Source organism: Corythoichthys intestinalis, chromosome 15 (genome assembly GCF_030265065.1).
Source record: "Corythoichthys intestinalis isolate RoL2023-P3 chromosome 15, ASM3026506v1, whole genome shotgun sequence".
In the NCBI taxonomy this organism is placed as follows: Eukaryota; Metazoa; Chordata; class Actinopteri; order Syngnathiformes; family Syngnathidae; genus Corythoichthys; species Corythoichthys intestinalis.
This window is the reverse complement of record NC_080409.1, coordinates 41,972,252-41,994,112: the sequence shown is the minus strand read 5'-3', so window position 1 is coordinate 41,994,112 and position 21,861 is coordinate 41,972,252. Positions and strand designations below refer to the sequence as shown.

At 40.4% G+C, this 21,861-nt stretch overlaps 1 protein-coding gene across 8 annotated transcripts in view; it reads left to right on the top strand.

Annotated features, from left to right (window-relative positions):
• Positions 1–21,861, top strand: part of dph6 (diphthamine biosynthesis 6) — a 198,813-nt gene that overhangs the window by 54,028 nt on the left and 122,924 nt on the right. For all 8 annotated transcript variants that reach the window (XR_009067117.1, XR_009067118.1, XM_057859083.1 and 5 more), the window contains exons 5-7: positions 1,443–1,561; positions 18,548–18,609; positions 21,571–21,665. Coding sequence is in view for 6 of the 8 variants with exons in the window: in XM_057859083.1 (XP_057715066.1) it covers positions 1,443–1,561; positions 18,548–18,609; positions 21,571–21,665 (276 nt within the window). In the remaining 2 variants the exon portion in view is untranslated. The remainder of the gene's footprint in view (positions 1–1,442; positions 1,562–18,547; positions 18,610–21,570; positions 21,666–21,861) is intronic.

The window sequence follows — 21,861 nt, the reverse complement described above, 5'->3', positions numbered from 1 at the left end:
TCTTTGTCACGTCAGCGCCGCGGTGCCTTCAGGTACAGAAAAAAACGTCCGCCTTATTAGAACCCGTTTCGTTACACTATTACAGGAATTATTATTATTATTATATTATTAATCCGATTTTTATTTATTATTTATTTGTTTTGCTATATGTAATTGCCATTTTAATAGTACCAGCAGTATTTTTTAAGGATTTAGTGCAGGTTTTTGGGCTGTGGAACGAATTAATGGAATTATAATGTATTCCTATGGGAAAATCCTGCTCGACATACGACCATTTCGACTTACAAACAAGCTCCTGGAACGGATTAACTTCGTATGTAGAGGTACCACTGTATTATCAGAGGTAAAACAGTCTCATTTCTTCAACAATGTAGCGGACTTCACTTTCCGTGAGGGAACACTATTTTGCGCGGTGTCGTCTGTATTTCTCAAATCAAGCGAATAGCTCTAATTGTCAATTGACGTGATGAGGAGGCTCCGCTTGTTGCGATGCAGTTTTCTTACTAAGCAGTGAAAACTGTGTCACTCAAACTCAAATGTATAAAATGAACATACCCAGAAGTCAATAAAACAGAGTGGCACAAGGAAGCTGAACTTTAAACAGCGCTGCCAAGCACGCCTGCCACACATCTGCCGCAAGCGCGTGCGTCACGCGAGGCAATAAATCGCAGCAGGAAATTTACCGTCTTCATTTTTATATACCGCGCTATAAATGGAATTATTACATATTGCGACAGGCTTAGGTAACGGTGTTGCCAAGATGAGAAAAGTAATTAATTAGATTACTCACTACTGAAAAAAATAACGCCGTTAGTAGCACCGTTATATTCTAATGCCATTATTAATAACACTGGTGTTTACGAACCTTTAATTTTGTATAAATGTGAAATCATATTGCAGGTATTGCCTCCTCGAAGTCACCCTCCGCAAACATGTTTTACATGTCTGTTGGCCCTCCTCCTCTAAGCCCGGGCCGTCTGTAACTTTTCTGTAGCCGAAGTATTCCCATACCAGCGATTCCATTTTCTTTGATGGGGGAAAAATTTCAGGAGTTTCACCTCCTCCAGCCATCATGTAGAATTGCTGACTCACTGACACTAAGCAGCAACCGATGGAGGAGGGTCGAGCCTTGCACCTGCAAGCGAGGGATTTCTCCTTGCATTATTGGGAAATAAAAAAATAGCTAATACCTTAGGGACGGTATGACTGAAAATGTATGCAGTTTTGAAACTTTGATGTTTTCATACCACGGTATACCTTGAAACAGGTAATCGGTAAAAAATAATGAGGGTTCAGCACAACAGTATGTGTTTATGTTTACCAGTCCTAAAAGGAAATTTTGCTGAAATTCTCAGCTGTAAAACTTTAAGCATCGTTCAAAGTTCAAGTTTCCCCTGTAATCAAGCTGCCCGCCCCTTCTCACTTTCACCTGTCCCCGCCAGGTGTTTGCGTCTTGGTTTGCAACCTCTGGCCTACCTGTGGCACCGAGACCAAGAGTCACTGCTCTCGGAGATGATCTCATCTGACGTCCACGCCATACTCATCAAAGTCGCCGCCTTCGGTGAGATAGCCTACCCTTTCTCTTTTTGTCCGTCAGCCCCTACAAAACACCCCACCTTGTCGCCTTTGCTCTCCTCTCAGCCATTTTTCCTCTTTCCGGAGGCTTCGTTAAGTAGTCGTGTCAATCGAAGAATTTCGATGTGTGAGCGATAGTGCGAAGGGATGAGAAAGCGAGACAACCAGAATAATGGCCTAATCGCAAATCTGTAGCTTAGCGTTGGTTGTCAAGATGTGTGCCAGAGGCAAAGGTATTGAAGCAGAGAACAATATGAGGAGATAAGAAGCGCCGAGGGAGGAGGGCGTGAACGCTATTGTGCACGGCTGGCTGCCTGGCAGCTGAGAAGTAAACGCAGGTGATCGCCCACCTTCCCCTGTTCACATTCAGCTAGTCAAAAGACGGCGCATGCCCTTCGTTGTGCTAAAGTAACACACACTTTTCCTTTCTTGCGCGATTACATTTCTCAACCGCTTTCATGCTGAGGTAAATGCATCGTAACCTGTGCCCTTTCTGTCTGTTTTGGAGCCTGAGGGCAATAGGATGACTGAATAACAGGAGTGTGTTAAGGAAAGTTAAAAAAAAAAGTTACACTTTTCTTGGGTGTTTAAATGCTCACTTTTAACAGTTAGATAGCACAAGAGTTTCAGAGTTTCCTGATGAAAAAAGATAGTTTCTCAGTATGTCTGCTGACCGCGAATGGAAATCACTCATTGGAGATTATTATCCTACTCACGGGGAGACAGATCCACTTGCGGCGATGAAATGAAATGCCTCACCTTAATTGATTCCCTCCACCAGTAGGTGAAACCAATGGAAGGTGGAGCTTATTTATCCATTTCCGTATGTCTGTCTGTTCAATTCAATTTTATTTGTATAGCCCTGGATCACAACAACGTTGTCTCAAAGGGCTTTGAAGAGGCAATACGATAAACAATCAGAAACAGCAAATGAAGCAACAAAGATGAATAAATAAATTCAAGTCCTGGGTATCCCCCATCCTTAGACCCTCCATGTCGGCAATGAAAAACTCCAAAAACTCCAGAGTCTTTGGGAGAAAATGAGAACCCTTGGGGAGTACCACAGTCAGGAGAGATCCACTCCCAGGACGGATAGACAGGAAGCCCCAGGACCGCTAATGGGAATTAGCAGGCGAAGTTACAGTCCGTAAAGGTGCAGTGGAGTAAAGGAACAAGAAGAGGTCCATCTAGCCAGATGAGACAGGGGTAGAAACGAGGACGTCCATCCAGCTTGGGGTCCGGACAGTCAGGAGGCTGCGGCTGAAAAATAGCCCCTCAAGGGGACACCGGGTGACCAGTGATGAAGAGACTAGACAACTAGATATTAACATTGGAAAATAGAAATAAAGTAAGATAAGTGGTAGGTAGAGTGAGAAAAAGGAGATAGACCTCAAAGGCTGTACTTCCCCCAGCTTTATAGCTTCTAGTGCAGCTTAGACTAAACTTTGAGTCTACTCCGAGTTCAACTAGCCTGACCATAAGCTTTGTTGATTAGGAACGTTTTTAATCTAATCTTAAATGCAGACTGTCTCGGCTTCTTTAATATTAGCTGGAAGCTGATTCCATAAAACAGGGGCTTGGTGGCTAAAGGCTCTAGCTCCGACAGTACTTTTAGAAACCCTGGGAACTACCAGTAGACCTGCATTCTGAGAGCGGAGTGTTCTGTTGGGGCAGTATGGAACCAGAGCATCGGTGAGATAAGATGGCCCCAACCCATTAATGGTCTTAAATGTAAGAAGGAGGATTTTAAATTTAATTCTAAACTCGACTGGAAGCCAGTGAAGGGCCTGGAGCACAGGGGTGATGTGCTCTCTTCTATTGGTTCCTGTTTAAAGTTTTGCTGCTGCGTTTTGGACAAGCTGAAGACCTTTTAGAGAACTTTTAGGACAAGCTGCAAGTAGGGAGTTACAGTAATCCAATCTCGATGTAACGAACGCTTGAATTAATTTTTTTTTCATCGCTTTTAGACAAAATATTTCAAATTTTGGCTATGTTGCGCAGGTGAAAGAAGGCCGTTCTGCAGGTTTGTTTAATGTGAGCTTTAAACGATAAGTCAGGGTCGAATAAAACTCCTAGGTTTTTAACTGTGGTGCTGGAGGCTACACTTACATTGTCCAGAGTGACTATCTGGGCAGCTAAAGAATCTCTCACACTTTTCGGGCCTATTATAAGGACTTCTGTCTTTTCAGGATTAAGTAGAAGATAGTTAGTGCTCATCCACATATTTATATCTCGGACGCAGGTGCTTAGTTTGTCCACTTGCCTGATCTGCTCAGGTTTAATTGATGAATACAGTTCCCTCTGCTAGTACAGGTAGTCGCCGAGTTATGACGGACCCGACTGCCGTGATTTGGACTAGGGATTTCCCGATCCAGGTTTTTGCACTTCCGATCCGATACCGATATTGTTTTGCACTTCCGATCCGATACCGATACTGGCCGATACCGATACCGGCCTATCTGAGCATGTATTAAAGTTTAAAGTTATTTAGCCTCCTTACTTAGTTGTCAGACTCATTTTGAAAAGGGTTTTAGTACTCTTGATAACAACTAGCCAGCTGAATTAGGTGAGTTTGAATAACACACAACGGTTGGTAACAAGAAACTGACCTGTCTATTCAGTGACAAACACAAAACATTATAAATAACAAACAGAAATGGCATAGTCAGTCAGTAAAACGTGCAAATAATATTGTAAACTGTCTTAAAAAAGCAAAACTTACAAACAACCTCAGTGGAAAATCCCACAAACCCCCAAGCTATTAGATGCTTTTAATGTTTCGTGCATTAGTTACAATAATTGTATAAAAAGCCTCTCAGGTTTAAATTAACGACTATTTCAGTATCAAGTTAACATTTTAAAACAGTGTTGGAAAACTTCATATGTTAATGGCTGCTGTTTTAAACACCCTCTAAAAAATCTAAAAAACTGAAATGTTGAAAAACACTTGAATGCTCTTTCGAATTGAGTAGTTATTTTCAAACGTTTTTCTATCATCTATTTAGAAAAAAAAATAATTGACTTCACATCACAGAGGCTTTTGATTCTGCTGAAAATCTGATGGAAAAAAGTCATTAGAGTATATGGGTGAAAACTAAAAAATACAAAAGAACCAACTGAAGAGCCACACTCTTCAGCATGTCAGTCGCTTGTAATACTGCTCTATTTAGCATAAACAAAATTCCATCTGAAAGAAAATCCTCCACATTTTTGCGTAGATTATAATTAGAAAGAAACATCACCTCGGGTGTCTTTGTGAGCGTGCGGCCAGGCCTTCCGCTATATTGGTGATTTTGTGTGTGCATGTTTTTACTATGTTTACTACTAACTTTAAAAAAAAAAAAAAACAGGTCGAGATTTTATCGGTGCTTGCCTGACTTCTCACTTGTCCTGCGGCACTAGTAATTACAAATGAAGACTATTGACTGGAAGGCCTTTAGGCAGTCCTCTTCTAATTGCAGGTTTTGGTAGGACCAGGTCGTGAATTTTTAAGGGAAATTTGTGACAGGACAACGGTGCACCTGGTGGCCTCTGCCTGTGTGTAATTGTTGCAGACAGAAAAAGACAGCGATTTGAAGGGATTTACTTCCCAAGAGAGAAAAAAATGTGGAGGTCAAAGTTTAAGTCTCCCTATGAAATGACAGCCAAAACAGTTAGTGATATTCTGTCATAATAAGATGAAATGTGTCCCCGCGCTTTCCTGCCAAGTCAATAAAGATTAATATTCCTTCGTTTGCTGCTCGGGAAGATAGGTGCAAATTAGAAGTGAATGGATAAAGAAAAGTATCTTTTTTTCTTAAGGGCAGGATATAGCTTGATGACAAATCCCCGTTGTGAAAAGACAGCTGTCCAAATGCAGGATAATCCCCTAAGTGAATTCTCCGCAAGTTTGAAATCTGTGCTGATGGCGGCTTAATACCATGTAACTGGAGAAAAGTAGAAGAAAATATCGTCTTTCCCATTTATGCACGTGAGCAAAATTGAAGCGGCTCCAATGGTCACTAAATGAACTTAAATCTAGCATTAAAAGTTTTGTATTGTAACTATTGTTATTGTTTTGTTTTACTTCTTTTTTTCTTGAAAGTACATTTGAAAAGCTCTCTTACAAAAGTTTATAAATATAAAATTTTTATTATTCTGAAACTATTCCTATTAAGTAAACATCACTGTGAACGGAGGAAACGAAAATCCACTTCTTTTGTTTTGAAAATGACTAAACTCTAAATACATGCCTGTATCTCTGGGGCGCACTAAGGTAATTGTCTATTTCAAAAGTCATGATCAAATATTTATGTAATTAGTTAATCGATTGAGTCATGCCGGTGAGTCAGGGTACCACAGGTCCCGCAGTTAATTGGGTCTCTTCTCCAGAGATAATTGGCATGTGCAATATCAAAGCCCCACCCCATTTTTTAATATTCTCCTGCCGTACGCTTGTGTGAACATGCTGGGTAGCCTTTGGGCTACACCGAACATACTTTCATATAAACACTTCAGTACAATTAATGTTCAAAGACTTTAGTGAAGCTGTTTGAATCACTAATTGATTGTTAGGTTGTAGTTTATTTCAGATTCATGAAGCAAAATGTTTAAAAAAATGTATTGAATTCAGTTATCGTTGCATATTAGTTGATACAGCGCAATAGGAGCCAGTACGGATGTTTGTAACATTACCATTGCTGATAAGTGATGAGAAGTGTTTTGTATCTGTATCCCCAAATACAGTGGGGCAAATAAGTATTTAGTCAGCCACCAATTGTGCAAGTTCTCCTACTTGAAAACCTGTAATTGTCAACATGGGTAAACCTCAACCATGAGAGAAAAATGTGGAGAAAAAAAAACAGAAAATCACATTGTTTGATTTTTAAAGAATTTATTTCCAAATTAGAGTGGAAATTAAGTATTTGGTCACCTACAAACAAGCAAGATTTCTGGCTGTCAAAGAGGTCTAACTTCTTCTATCGAGGTCTAACGAGGCTCCACTCGTTACCTGTATCAATGGCACCTGTTTTAACTCATTATCGGTATAAAAGACACCTATCCACAAGCTCAGTCAGTCACACTCAAAGCTCCACTATAGCCAAGACCAAAGAGCTGTCGAAGGACACCAGACACAAAATTGTAGACCTGCACCAGGCTGAAAAGACTGAATCGGCAATAGGTAAAACGCTTGGTGTAAACAAACTATGGTAGCAATTATTAGGAAATGGAAGACATACAGGACCACTGATATTCTACCCCGATCTGGGGCTCCATGAAAGATCTCCCCCCGTGGCGTCAAAATGATAACAAGAACGGTGAGTAAAAATCCCAGAACCATACGTGGGGACCTAGTGAATGACCTACAGAGAGCTGGGACCACAGTAACAAAGGCTACTATCAGTAACACAATGCGCCGCCAGGGACTCAAATCCTGCACTGCCAGACGTGTCCCCCTGCTGAAGCCAGTACACGTCCAGGCCCGTCTGCGGTTCGCTAGAGAGCATTTGGATGATCCAGAAGAGGCCTGGGAGAATGTGTTATGGTCAGATGAAACCAAAATAGAACTTTTTGGTAGAAACACAGGTTCTCGTGTTTGGAGGAGATAGAATACTGAATTGCATCCGAAGAACTCCATACCCACTGTGAAGCATGGGGGTGGAAACATCATGCCTTTGGGCTGTTTTTCTGCAAAGGGACCTGGACGACTGATCTGTGTAAAGGAAAGAATGAATGGGTTGCCCAACGACAGCCCCAAAACATCACTGCTGTAGAGGAGATCTGCATAGAGGAATGGGCCAAAATACCAGCAACAGTGTGTGAAAAGCTTGTGAAGAGTTACAGAAAACGTTTGGCCTCCGTTATTGCCAACAAACGGTACATAACAAAGTATTGAGATGAACTTTTGGTATTGACCAAATACTTATTTTCCACCATGATTTGCAAACAAATTTGTTAAAAATCAAACAATGTGATTTTCTGGGGATTTTTTTTCGCCACATTCTGTCTCTCATGATTGAGGTTTACCCATGTTGACAATTACAGGCCTCTCTAATATTTTCAAGTAGGGGAACATGCACAATTAGTGGTTAACTAAATACTTATTTGCCCCACTGTATTTGATCAATTTTGCTGGCAGTGTTTTGAATGGCCAAATGATCTCTGAACTAATGAATTGGAATTGATTGATTGTCTTGCTCGTTTTCTCTCGAAATAACCCAACATGACATCGGCTATAGGATGTTTTGCTCATGGATGTGACTGGGTCTTTATCCATAGACAAATAAAGAAATGTAATAAAATTCTCATCCCAATGAGCAGAATTTTGTCAAACTTCAAGTAATGAAAACTTATGACCAATGTGGTAAAAGCTGATGTAATTTAGTCCAATTCATTGTTCTTTGCGCACTGACAAGATTTACTCCTGACACAATTTCCTATTTCTATTATTCTATAGTTCAGTCGTGGAATTCATGATTAAGAACCGGACGATTTTCCATAAACCTTTATCTTATCGTTTTTCTGTCCTCCTCTTTTTTCCCTCATTCCCTTTCGCAAAACGAGGAGGCGATAACAAACAGCTATTGTTTTGAGTGTTGTTTCAAAAGTGCTCTCCTACAAGGGAGGGGAGACGCTTATTCCATCCATTTAGTGAGCTAAAGTGCCACACGTCATGAATCTAATTTGCTCTGTGAAGGCGGGGATTAAAGCCGAGCTGTCACCGGATTGTGAGACAAACCCCGCGGATATCTGCGATAACGCTCTCATAGCTCGGCTCGACTCGGCAAGACCGTATCTGCCATCTCCAGGTTTTTAATTCAGCACATGTATGGAATGCGCATGCAGTCTGAGCTAACTATGTAACTTCACGGTCCACCAATGCCAACAAAACTCTTGTAACGTGTTATTCTGACCTGCATTATCTACAATTAATTGCTGCTTGCAACAGATTTATTTTTTGATTTAGCACTACTAAGTATGAAAATATCATTAATTTAATAGACAGTTAATAAAAAAACATGCGCAAAATTAAAAAGAGTATCTTCTTGTAAATTATTTGCCCTTTTCCATAACACTTGATGTTTAGATGACCATGAAGTACTGTTGTTTCTAGAGATGTGACCGAAAATTCGGTGCCAAAAACTATCGGCCTAAAATAGTTGAAAATGCATTATCGGTTGAGATGCAACCAAAATTTCAGTGCTAAAAAAACTATGGGCAGAAAACATCATCGGTTTCCGGGTTCCAGGCCGATACCAATACCATTCCAATACCACTCCGTTTGGAACATATACATGTATACACTCACCGGCCACTTTATTAGGTACACTTGTCCAACTGCTCGTTAACACTTAATTTCTAATCAGCCAATCAGATGGCGGCAACTCAGTGCATTTAGGCATGTAGACATGGTTTAAGACAATCTCCTGCAGTTCAAACCGAGCATCAGTATGGGGAAGAAAGGTGATTTGAGTGACTTTGAACATGGCATCAGGGGTCGCGTTAACCGAATATTTTCCGTCGTTGACCGATTTTTTAAAACGGTGACGGAAAAAACTGAAGTCCATCTGTCATTTTGACAGGTTGCAATACACACCCCAGACCACAGGGTGGCGAGTGAGCATATTAATTAGCTATTGTCTCTCTTGATGCATGACGTCGTTGGCCTTACTCTGAAAAATGTCAAGGCAACTGAGTGTCCGAAGTTTCTTCAAAAAGCCCCAAAATGACGATGGTGTTGATAAAGGAGGTGAAAAAACAGGGACTGCACAAGAGGGCACGCAATTCAAGTCCATGCGCACCAGGAGGAAGGTGTAAGACTCCGTTCAGGCCACAGCAGGTGAACTGTTAATTTCATTGTTCCGTATGTAGCCTACCTACTGGGGCCACAGTCAGCTGTTTTTGTCACTGCGGAGAAAAAGTTACATATTCATCTGCTTGATGTGTGATGGCACGGTGTGGCTTCTCTGTTAAGCTTGTTCGGACAGTATATTAATTTAAAATGAATGAAAACTAAATACTATTGAATATGTTGAAGCGGTATGCAATGTTACGAGTCTTGTTAGCTCGAATTGCTGTGTCCAGCCGCTGTAGCTCTGCTGCTCTCTGTGAACTCTCTATTCAAGCCGGAACGCGTGCGGCTCTTAAGTGTCTCTGTCACGTGACTGTGTCGTAGCCGGTAACGCGCTCGGCCAAATGGACACACAAGTACGGAAGGTGAATTATGCCAACAAAGGGTCACCACAATGTCATTATCATCATTTTAAAAATTTAAGTGACGGGTAAAAATAGATTTTGACCGGATTTTTATGACCCTGTCAGTCAAAATGACAGACAACGAAAAAGTCTAGCGCAACCTCTGCGTGGCATGGTTGTTGGTGCCAGAAGGGCTGGTCTGACTATTTCAGAAACTGCTGATCTACTGGGATTTTCACGCACAACCATCTCTAGGGTTTACAGAGAATGGTCCGAAAAGGAAAAAAAATCCAGTGAGCGGCAGTTCTGTGGGCGGAAATGCCTTGTTGATGCCAGAGGTCAGAGGAGAATGGCCAGACTGGTTCGAGCTGATAGAAAGGAAACATTGACTCAAATAACCACCCATTACAACCAAGGTAGGCAGAAGACCATCTCTGAACGCACAGTACGTCGAACTTTGAGGCAGATGGACTACAGCAGCAGAAGACCACGCCGGGTGCCACTCCTTTCAGCTAAAAACAGGAAACTGAGGCTACAATTTGCACAAACTCATCGAAATTGGACAGTAGAAGATTGGAAAAACGTTGCCTGGTCTGATGAGTCTCGATTTCTGCTGCGACATTGGGATGTTAGGGTCAGAATTTGGCGTCAACAACATGAAAGCATGGATCCATCCTGCCTTGTATCAACGGTTCGGGCTGGTGGTGGTGGTTTAATGGTGTGGGGAATATTTTCTTATATTTTCTTCTCTGACACACACAACTTGGCCACTTCGCTTAGCTTACTTTGCTTACTTCATTGATAATGTAATGCATTTTTATATAGGTATAAGTAGGTATAATAGGTATAAGTTTCAGTGAAACATTTGTGCTGGCATTAATAAGCATGAAGACATGAGTATTTATTTCCCACATTTTGCCCTCACTCTGCAGTTGCAACGTGGTCTAGTCCGACAATAACTCACCAGGCGTATCTGGCGAAGCTGAAGAAAAACGCAAATGGCACTATTTTGCAGTCAAAGCATCAACTGTGTAACTTTTTTGATTTTGCTGGGTTTTGGCAGATTGTGGGTATTGAAGTGTATTACGTATTGTCGTGTGGTGGGTTATTGCGGTTCATTTATGAACTTTTACAACTTTTTTAAATTGAAAACAGAATGATGCAGTGTTGCATAAATTCCATCACCAGCACCTTTTGTGGCAAAATCTCTGTATTGTAGTGTCGTTGTACAGTATCTTATGACACAAAACCACCTTTTTGGCTTCAGTGGGACATAATTGGTCAAACTCATAAGGGTCAACTTATAAAACTGGTCAGCAGACAGTGATGTCAGTATTGTTATGAAGTCGCATTAAATGGTACCCTCGTTTTCGAACAGAATTCAGACACGTCACTTAAGGCCTGCCAAGGGAAATATGTTGACATTAGTGCTACTTTTGTCGCATTTTTGTCACTTGCAAACTTTCCGTCTGAAGTCCTAAACCTGTGAAAATGTCTCTTTGTGGATGGTTAATCATTTAAGAGACGAAAAGTTAATGAAACTATCAAAAAAAGAGAAGTGGGCATCCCCAGTGCAATTTGGAGCCAATTATGAAGATTTTGTTAAAAGACATGACTAATTATAGAGGATATTTAAAAAGGATTGAATTTTAATGTGTTCCTTCTTATTACCTTTGCAGTGGGGTTAAGATGAGAGGATGTTGAGATTAGAAATTCTCACTCTAATTAAGAGCGCGGGTCCCCCGGGATGAGAATAAGGGTCTGCTCATTCTACCGTTCCACCCCCCTCCTTGATAACCCTCTCTTGTGTAGGGCTATCGCAAGATACAACTGGGATTAGGATGAACCCCAAATCCTGCCTTCACATCTCCCACCCGTGGCTCCCCACGGGTGGGCTCGCACAGACTGACACTTTAACCTTTGAGCTTGTCAGACCACGAGGGAAAAGATCTTCTCACATTACGATTAACTTTGCTCCTTTAATTAGACACGTCGCGTAACGCTCCCCCCGCAGCGAGGCGATGGTTTTCCGGCCATCTTGGCGATCATTATGGGCACACCATACCTCTCGGGATGTGTCAGTCACTTGTTAAAGATCACGTCAATCAATTAAGCCACTTTATCAGTAGTGGTGGGGAATATGGCGACTGTGATGTATAAAATTGTTATTTTCAGAGCTGAACCATCGAATGCATTCTCAACAAAGCGATGATAAATTTTGATTTCATCATGATTATGTGTGTGATTAAAATATTTAATGTTGCTCATCTTTTGATAGGGATTGCTAAATGATTCCGCTAAACACCGGACAGAACAATGTGTCCTTTGTAGAGTTATCCGATAATTACTTTTTAAACTATAACCGATATCCCGATATTTCCCAACTCCAAAATCCGATATCGATCTCAAACCAAAACCGATATATCCGGTCGTGGACTTAACATATTGTGGCTAATTGTGATGCCCCACTAGATGCTTTGATAATGACTAGAAACTGCAATTTCGGGAGAAATTACTTCTGGTCTTTGCCATGTGGAGATACAGATCTTAGCCCCAGCCTAGGTTGGTTTGGGGACAATTCGGGGACAATATCAGGTCACTTCCTGTCTATTTGGGGACATTTATTGGGCCTGGGATAATGATATCAGGTCATTCAGGAGCATTTGGGGGCGTGGCCTAGTCATATCAGGGCATTTGGGAATATTTAGGGGGCGTGGCCTGACCATGTAAGGTCGTTTGGGGGCGTGGCCTGATCATATCAGGTCATTTGGGGCGTGTCCTATTGATATCTGGTTATTTCCTGTTGATTTGGGGACATTTTTTTTTTCCATTGAAAATGAATGGGAAAAAATGTGGACGTTCATAGCCGTCAATGGCATCCAAGTACATTGGCATCTATAGAATGGACAAACATGCCCGTCAATGGCATTAAACAGAGGAAATGAATGGAAAATTGTCCGTCAATGGCAGCACCCTCTATAAGCGTCAATGGAAGCGGGGAAGTTTGGGGTACACGTCCTATAGACCCTACTCACATGACGTCACGGCCACGCCCCCGCGCCATGTTGTCCGCATACTCGTCATAGAAATGCATTACCGCTTCGTAAATTCCTCCTATTATTGCACGTTTTACTGCTCGTCAACATTAATACTCAAAATGGTGAAGTCGTGTGTGGCGGTCGGTTGCAATAACAGAGGAGATAGACGGAGAGACTTGAAGTTTTACCGGATTCCGAGGGACCCGGAGAGAAGAGCGAGATGGGCTGCTGCAATTCGACGCGAAAACTGGGCTCCAAACGACTACCACAGATTATGTAGTAGTCATTTTATATCAGGTAAAATGCATTTAATCTATATTTAGAGGGTTTTGGGCTGACAACCACAATTAAGATCATTGCTAGGCTAATCGCCGACAACATACACGTATGTATGTAGTGAGTGCTATCGCTAAACCATATAAACATTAAAAGCCCTAGCTCCATTGACAAATGACATGAAATACATTAGACTTGACAGTGGATGTTAGCAAGAACAAAAGATTTTGAATTGAAAATTTCATAACTCACCTTCCGAGCACAAGATTCCTGCCGAATTTTCGTGTACGAGGACGTGTTTCACCCAACCAGCAACGTAGCATTTATAAGCCTCCAAGCTCTTAAAGTTTTTCAAACTTTCGTGAGAATAGGCTGATTTTGTGTGGACAAGATAGTTGTAAATATCGATATCAGATGTCAGGCGAAGCCAGCGGGTCGAAAAACATCGATTTAGGCATCAAATACGGATCTGGCGAATGGATAAACTGAAGCTTTTCCATGTAACGCCTTTTTTGCAACGGATCCAATGAGTTTACAGCGTCAGATAACACCGGGGCTTCCATGAATTGCTCTATAACTTGCTCGACTAATTGAAAACAATGAGAATAGGTCTGAAAAAGAGGTACAATATGGTGGCCGGAAACAGCGACACGCCCATTTTGTGACGTAGGTGAGTAGGGTCTATTGATATCTGGTAATTTTCTGTTGATTTGGGGAAATTTTGTTTTTTTTCCCCATTGAAAATGAATGGGAAAATTTTGGGACGTCCGTGGCTGTCAATGGCATCGACTTACATAGGCGTCAATGGAAAGCAAGTATATTGGCATCAATACAATGGAGAAACATGCCCGTCAAAGGCATTAAACAAAGTAAATGCCATGAGAAATGAATGGGAAATTTGGACGTCCATGGCCGTCAATGGCAGCACCCCCTATAAGCGTCAATGGAATCGGGAACGTTTGGGGGACACGTCTTATTGATATCTGGTCATTTTTTGTTGATTTGGGGAAATCGTTTTTTTCCCCATTGAAAATGAATGGGAAAATTTTTGGACATCCATGGCTGTCAATGGCATCGACATCCATATAGTCAATTGAATCCAAGTGATAAATGTACCAACTTAAGGGTTTTCCACTATGATTATTAAAATGTTACATTTGTCTGCATCACGTTTGTAAATAATGTCCCATATAAATAAAAACAATTCAATGAGCCAAAACGTCAGTAACTTAGTAAAAGGAATCATTCACAAATAAACCCCAAAGTGCCACTAGAGCCCCTTCACACATTCCTGAACACTGTTTAAATCCAGGGATTTAAACGGGTAGCTTTTATGTGTAAAAGCAATTTCCTAACTCAACTGACACGGAGATTATGCGGGCATTTACCAGATCACGTCCTAGTATAATGTCTGGGACTTACCCGGGATGTGGCATGTGTGAAAGCAGCCGTTTGATTCCCGGGTCACTGCGCGAAGACTGATGAGGTAAATATCATGGAGGCCGATTGTCATTTCCTTTTTCTTCGTAGTAAGACAAAAAGCAGTGAACAAACATCCCAATTATCAACATGGCAAACTGAAAATTGCCAAATTAACTGGAAATTAAACAAAATTAAAATTGCTACTGGATCATTGAGCCATGGAAGAGACAGTCCATCGTCCATTTTTGGAAATGTGTGGTTTATTTTGTTACCGATACCGACCAAAAATGATGTCTTGTCCGTGTTATAAAATCCGGTCTCCTGCCATTCCTGCACAGAGATCGCGGAGTCGCTAACACGGGACAAGTCTGAACGTGTCCAACCCGGGTTTTTTCCGTGATATCTCCCCATGTCTGAAAGCCATGACATGGGTAAACCCCGCGTCACCTTGCACAGGAATTTACCGTGATATAAGTCTGAAAGGGGATTAGGTGACGACAAAGCATTACAAATACAGGCAGGCGAAAGGCACAGACTAGTCCAGACAATGTATTGTCATTGAGTTGTTCCCAGGATGCATTTTGCTGGACTTTTGCACAGACCTCTGTATTTGATTACTTTTCTTAGTGACTATTTCTTTCTGGTAACGCAGCAGTTTAAGTTTATAATTCATTATTTTTCAATTATTTATTGTTCATTCAATTTTTACACCATGAGGGCAAATGGTCTGCTCAACATGACAAATCCCGATCATCTTAGTTTGGAGAGCTCTAATAGTCAATAAGCAGAGGTGGGTAGTTACACGTTACATATACTCCGTTACATTTACTTGAGTAACTTTTTGAGAAAAATGTACTTCTAAGAGGAGTTTTACAAAGCCATACTTTTTACTTGAGTAGATTTGTGAAGAAAAAACAAATACTCTTACTCCGTTTCTTTGGGCTACACAAGAGTCGTTACATTTTTATTCTTTACATATTAGATTTAATTTTTTTTTATTTGCTAGCGATGCTACTGCTAAGAGTAGCGCTATTAATTTCACCAATGAGACGTAGCAACAATAATCACATGACTCCATTACACCAATCTGACACAAGCTTGCCGTTCCATGATCACTCAAGCCTGTTCAATCACGCGTCTTTAAAGCACCGTAACAACTGAAGTGTTTGACATAGAACACTGCCCACAACATGAATCGAAATTGCGGATTTAAAACTCTTCCCCCAGTTTTTATTTGGCACCGATTGACCATGGGAAACCGGAGGTATGATCCTCAGTATTCACTACTCAAACTCGGAACTATTTTCTCCACTAGAGGGCAGGGCACTCATGCTCTTTGGACGAATAATGCTTCATTTGTCGTTACTGTTTTTTTTTTCTCTCTTTAGTGATTTTTAAAAAAAATTTCATCGTGTTATTGTACAATATCATTATAACAACAGTTCATATAGAAAAATCCATTGTTTAAGAAAATCAATCAAACGAAAATAAGCAGTTACGCAAAATGTTACTCATTACTTGAGTATTCAATTCTTCACTGGATAGTTTTTACTTTTACTTGAGTACATTTTTTGGACAACTACTTTCACTCTTACTTGAGTAATATTATTTTGAAGTAACGCTACTCTTACTCGTGTAAAATTTTTGGCTACCCACTTCTGTCAATAAGCATTACTGCTGTGCTAAATTGTGACCAGCCCTTGTACAAAGGCAGAATCGTTCTACATTCACTTTGAAGGCAACATGCATATTGGCCCAAAACCGATCATGAAAAACCAATGTCAATATTATCCGATAGCATTTTAAAATGCTTTTATCGGCCGATATTATCAACTACACGATAATATCGGACAACTCTCGTGCTTTCTTATTGATGGTTGTTTTCCGAAATTTCCAGGTTCGCGGTGAATCAGTAACAGGCACACTTTTGCTCAATAGATGATGTTTATTGATTAGAAAATGCAGAATAAATTAGATTTATTGATTACAATCCCACAAGAGAAAGCAACAAGTATCAAAAACAAGCAAAAATAATGGTAACGTGACGCTAGATTTGAGTTTGTCAATCCCAGAATCCCCACGTTATCGTTACAGCACAACTAGTTGTCCCCTTAGCAATGACAATCGCTTACCGTGACAAATGAGTGGGAAGCCAGCAACACTCCAGTAAAGCGGCAAAAGGACAAAGCTGGGCGATCCGTACGCTTAATCCACCAGCGGACTTCATGGGTCGCCCGGAAACGTCCGCTTTTGTAAGGACGCACCCCTCGGAGGCGGAGAGGCCAAATTCCGCCTCCGAGCGGCGCGGCCCCGTCCAATGACAAACATTAAAGCTACTTTTGGTTCAGCCCCCTTGAAAAAGGACTTTTCACATGGGACAAATGAGCTGTGCTGCAACAGATGTAAATATTATGGGTGCAAAGCAAGTTATCTCATGAGATTCCCTTCTAGCTATGGGATACTATGGTGCAAAACAAGTTATCTCGTGAGATTCCCTACTCAAGCGCGTCTCCTAACTATGAGAACAAGGTGAAAAACAATAGAAGTTGTTCACAGACATAAAAACAATATAAGTTGTTACAATCTATGTCACAGAAGCAATCATACGTCACAAAAGCATAATGTAATATTTTCCCCCATCAACGGTTACGACATTGGCATAGATACAGCATGCTTAGTTATGGGGCGTAATTAGAACAACAACAACTAAAAGAACTACAAACAAATTTCCATTATTGAATTACATATTATTACATATTCTTACTGTTCACAAACAATTCAATATTCTTTCTCTTCTTTATGTGTTGCTATGTGAAAGCTATTATGGATGTTTTCAGGGTTTTTTTTTTTTTTTTTTCTACAACATATTATTTTTACTATTTGTCAAGTTCAAAAATAGACCCTTAGGTAGACATTTGTAAAATTACCCAAAAATAAGGAAAGAAGACACTCAGTTTTCTTGGCCAAGGAGAGCAAGGAGGGACTAGACAGAGAAATGCTAGATTACGCTGTATAGTCACCAAAATTGATCTAAACTAAACTCCTTGCTCTTTCTTTTATTAGGGGCTTGTCCTAACACAGAAAGGTGCCGCCCTAAAGGGAGGGGGACAGCAAGCTGGAGACACCCATGTGATTTTGATTGGCTATGTGTGTTAGCATGTAGGCGGAACTAACTAAATACACGTGTGTAAGCAAAGGCACTTAGATAAAGTGGTCAGAATGACCCAGACACTTCAGTTATGCAACGTTGCGGCCATGGCAGATGTCCTCGAATGGAAGATGTCCTCGAGAGTCTAGACGAAAGTCTAGACGTCAGATGCTGAAGATGTCCCGGAAGGTCTAGTTACGCAATGATGCGGCCATGAAGCAAGGCAGTTGTCATCCCGACCCTCTTTACTCTTTGTAACACTTAAACATTATACTACAACCTAGTATAGCAAGAAATAATCATTTACTGGTTATATCAATAAGAAAAAATATGGCAATATTTATTATGTATGTATTAGGTATGTATGAGCACAAGCAAATATTCAATCAATCAAGTAAATATTCAATCAACCCTCGATAATTAACTCAACACTGTTATATTAATATAATAGGGACAAGTGAGTTCAGTCAGTAGCTTTCTTTATTCAAAAACTGAAACCTTATGTTGCTATATTCAAGTGACCTCCTGAGTTGTGATCCCATTGGATGTTGAGGATTTGAGTCTTAGTGGAGAAAGGCATGCTGAGTATCGGCCCTCCTCCCCTCCTCAGGCCCATGAGTCATTTGCCTCAACTGGAAGGGCAAAAGACAAATAAACATAATTTTCCACAGTTTATGTTCTCAAAGGGGGAACCACATGACGGAGCACCAGGTGGGAATGTGCACCTATAAGTATGAGAGTGCATACATTCCTTTAGAAAACTGTTACCCTTACTCATAGAAATGTGTATACACTACTTGCAAAGTCAAACAAACAGATGCTGTGCCCAGGTTTTGCTGTGTATTTACATCTGTCATCTTCAATCACTCATCTGTGATTTTTTTTTTTCTCCCTGTGTGCGTGCACAAATTAGGCCTAGATCCTGACAAGCACCTGGGAAAATCTCTGGCTGACATGGCGCCCTACCTGAAACAGGTCACCAACCCTTTTGGATGCTTTCACTGATCATTTCATTTGGTACACCTGCAGGGGCGGACTGGTAATCTGTGGGTTCTGGAGGATCACAGAACGGCCGGTGCCCTGGACGGCCGGCGGCCGCCATTCATTATACATCACTGTTTTTATCCCCCCTATCCTCTGATTAACTACAGTTCGCATCCAATCCGACAGGTGGCAGCAATGCGCCTGGCACTGCCAATCTGATAGAAGAACGAAGAAAGCACAGAGTAGCCTTCATTGGATCCTTGTGGAAGCAAAATAGCAACATGCGTCAATACGAATGGTGGTGGCAAAAAAAGAAAAGAGAAGGGTGGCGCTGAGAAGGTTAGGGAGAAAAAATTAAAGAAACTGGAGAGCGAAGCATTAAAATGTCATAAATTGACAAATATTTTCGCAAGCTGCAACGGCCACGTCGGGTAACAAGTCAACAGCCCAGCCCCCGGCGATGCTGAGTGTGGGAGCGGCAGCCGCTCTGACGTGCAACCGGTGCAGGGAGAGTGGGAAAAAGAAGAGGGAGGGGGGTAACGATATGGAACTTCCCCACACAAACGCAGGGAAAGTAAGTAGTGATGAAGAGGGTTACTTGCTCGGTATACTGGCAGTTATCCACCAGGTAGCTACATTTTAAATGAAATAAATGACAATTAAAGGGTTAGTGCCAGCTAGCCCATGTACCCGTTTGCAATCGTGTCAAGTTACAGTATGCTAGTCCTACTAGCACTCTCCTAAGAAAAATATTTTAGCTGTAAAACAACGTATGCACACGCAGCAGCAATATTAATTCAGAAGAAATATAACAAAATATTAATAAACTTTACTTTAAAGTTTAGGTAGTTAAATTGATGTTATATATATTAATCATTTATATATCGTTTTGTTTTAAGGTTAATACTTTCCAATGAAGGTTATGTATACAGGATTTGTCTTTAAATGTTTATTGTATTTTCATTGAAATTTATTATTTGTATGGCAAGATTAATTATGGCAAGGCAAATTTATTTATATAGCACAATTCAACACAAGGCAATTCAAAGTGCTTTACATCACATGAAGACCATAAAAATCACATTTAAATCAACACAACAGGGGTCTCTAAACCGGTCCTCAAGGGACGCTGTGGGGCCTGGTTTTTGTTTCAACCGATCGAGTACCGACAGTTTAACCAAAGAAGTTTCTGCTAAAACAAGCAGCACCTGACTGCAATCAACTGATTACACTTGTAAGACACCAGATTGGTGGATACGTGTTGTCTTGTTTTGTTGGAATGAAATCCCTCGCCCGCTGCGGCCCTATGTGTAATAGTTTGGAGACCACTGAATTATGGCATAAACAATGAAGTCATTTTATAGACAGAGATATATAGAGATATATTATAATCAATTGGATACATAAAACTTGCTTTGAAAAATAAATTCTTTCATTTGTTTATTCTGGTTGATCATAGAGCTAGTACAGAAAATGAATCAAACTCCAGTTCAGCCTTGCAGTACTTTGAGCGCCTCAAGTCAGACAGTCACAGTCTAGACACATTTTCTTCATTTTTTCTCAAAGTGCACGAAATTGATGCATTTTACAATAAAATGTGTAAAAAAAAAAAAAAAATTTTTTAAATCCCCGGGGGGGCATGCCCCCGAACCCCCTAGGGGGTCGGTGTTTCCCTTCGTATAGCAATTCTTGTGGGCTGGGCTGAGTCAAAGTCCAGGGCTGCTTTTTAGTCCCAGTCCGCCCCTGTACACCTGCAAAAACATCATGCAATATGTTCTCGAAAAAAAAAAAACTTTTGTATTTTTTTCAGCTAATTGTTGCATTTATAGGGTGCTAATTGTCTTGTCAGATCAGTGGTAGCTAAATTTTAGCATGACTGCCAAACAGAGGTGGCTTTACATGTACTGCCTTACATTTACTTGAGTAAAATTTTGAGAAAAATGTACTTCTAAGAATAGTTTTACTAAGCTATAATTTTTTACCTTTACTTGATTTGGAAGAAAAAACGGGACTCTTACTTCGCAACTTTGAGCTACACGAGAGTCGTTACATTTTTCCTCTTTATTCTACATATTAGAATTTTTTTTTTTTTTTTTTTTTTTAACCAACAATGCTAAGTAGCTGTAGTAGTAGCAAGTAGCTCTACCGATTTCACCAATGAGATGTTGCAACACTAATCACATGACTGCATTATGTCAATCAGACGCAAGCTTGCCCTTCTATCTTCACGCCAGCCTGTTCAATCATGTGGTGTCTTAAAAAAACCATAAAAAATGTAGTATTTGATAGAGAGCGCTGCCCTCAACATGACTCGAAAGCATGGATTTTAACCTCTCTATTTGGCACCAATTGACCACGGAAAAAAAAAAAAAACTAGGAACTATTTTCCCCACCAGAGGGCACTCGTGCTCTTTGGACAAATAATGCTTCATTTATGTTTTTTTTTTACTCTCGTCGGAATCCAAAGATTTTTTTTTTTTTAAATTTCTTTGGCTTAATGTGGTTATGTAATGGGTTATTGTACAGTATCATTAAACAACAGCTTATATAGATAACTTGGTGCTCAGAGAAAGAAAATACCATTGTTTAAAAAAAGTCCAACAAAAATATTAGCAGTTACTAACAATGTTACTCATTACTTGAGTATTCTTTTCACCGAATACTTTTTTTAACTTGTACTTCAGTGCATTTTTGGAATGACTACTTTTACTTTTACTTGAGTAATATTATTTTGAAGTAACTATACTCTTACTTGAGTAAACGTTTTGGCTATTCTACCCACCTCTGCTGGTAAACACATGAAAAGTAGCTCAAAATTTATTCAATTTACTGTGCTAAAATACATTATTTTGTATATATATTTTCACAGTCTACTACTATGCTAATTTTTTTCATTGTACTAGTTGGTATAATTTATCTCTGAACAAAAGGTTTTCTTGTTTTTTTAAATAGCTCTCTAAAAAGTATGGCGTCCATATATGCGGAGAAGGTGGAGAATATGAAACATTTACCCTCGATTGCCCCCTCTTCAAAAAGAGGATTGTCATGTGAGTATTAGCTCTCAGAAATTCTACTGTACATTGTGGTCTCTATTTTATAAAGATATATCCAAGAGGAAACCTATGGCTGTAAGAAAAGAGACTATGCAGTACAATCCTACCATTCATACTAGATATTAGAGGTGTGCATCGGTACTGCCCTCACGATTCGATTCGATTACGATTCGGAGGGCCACGATTCGAT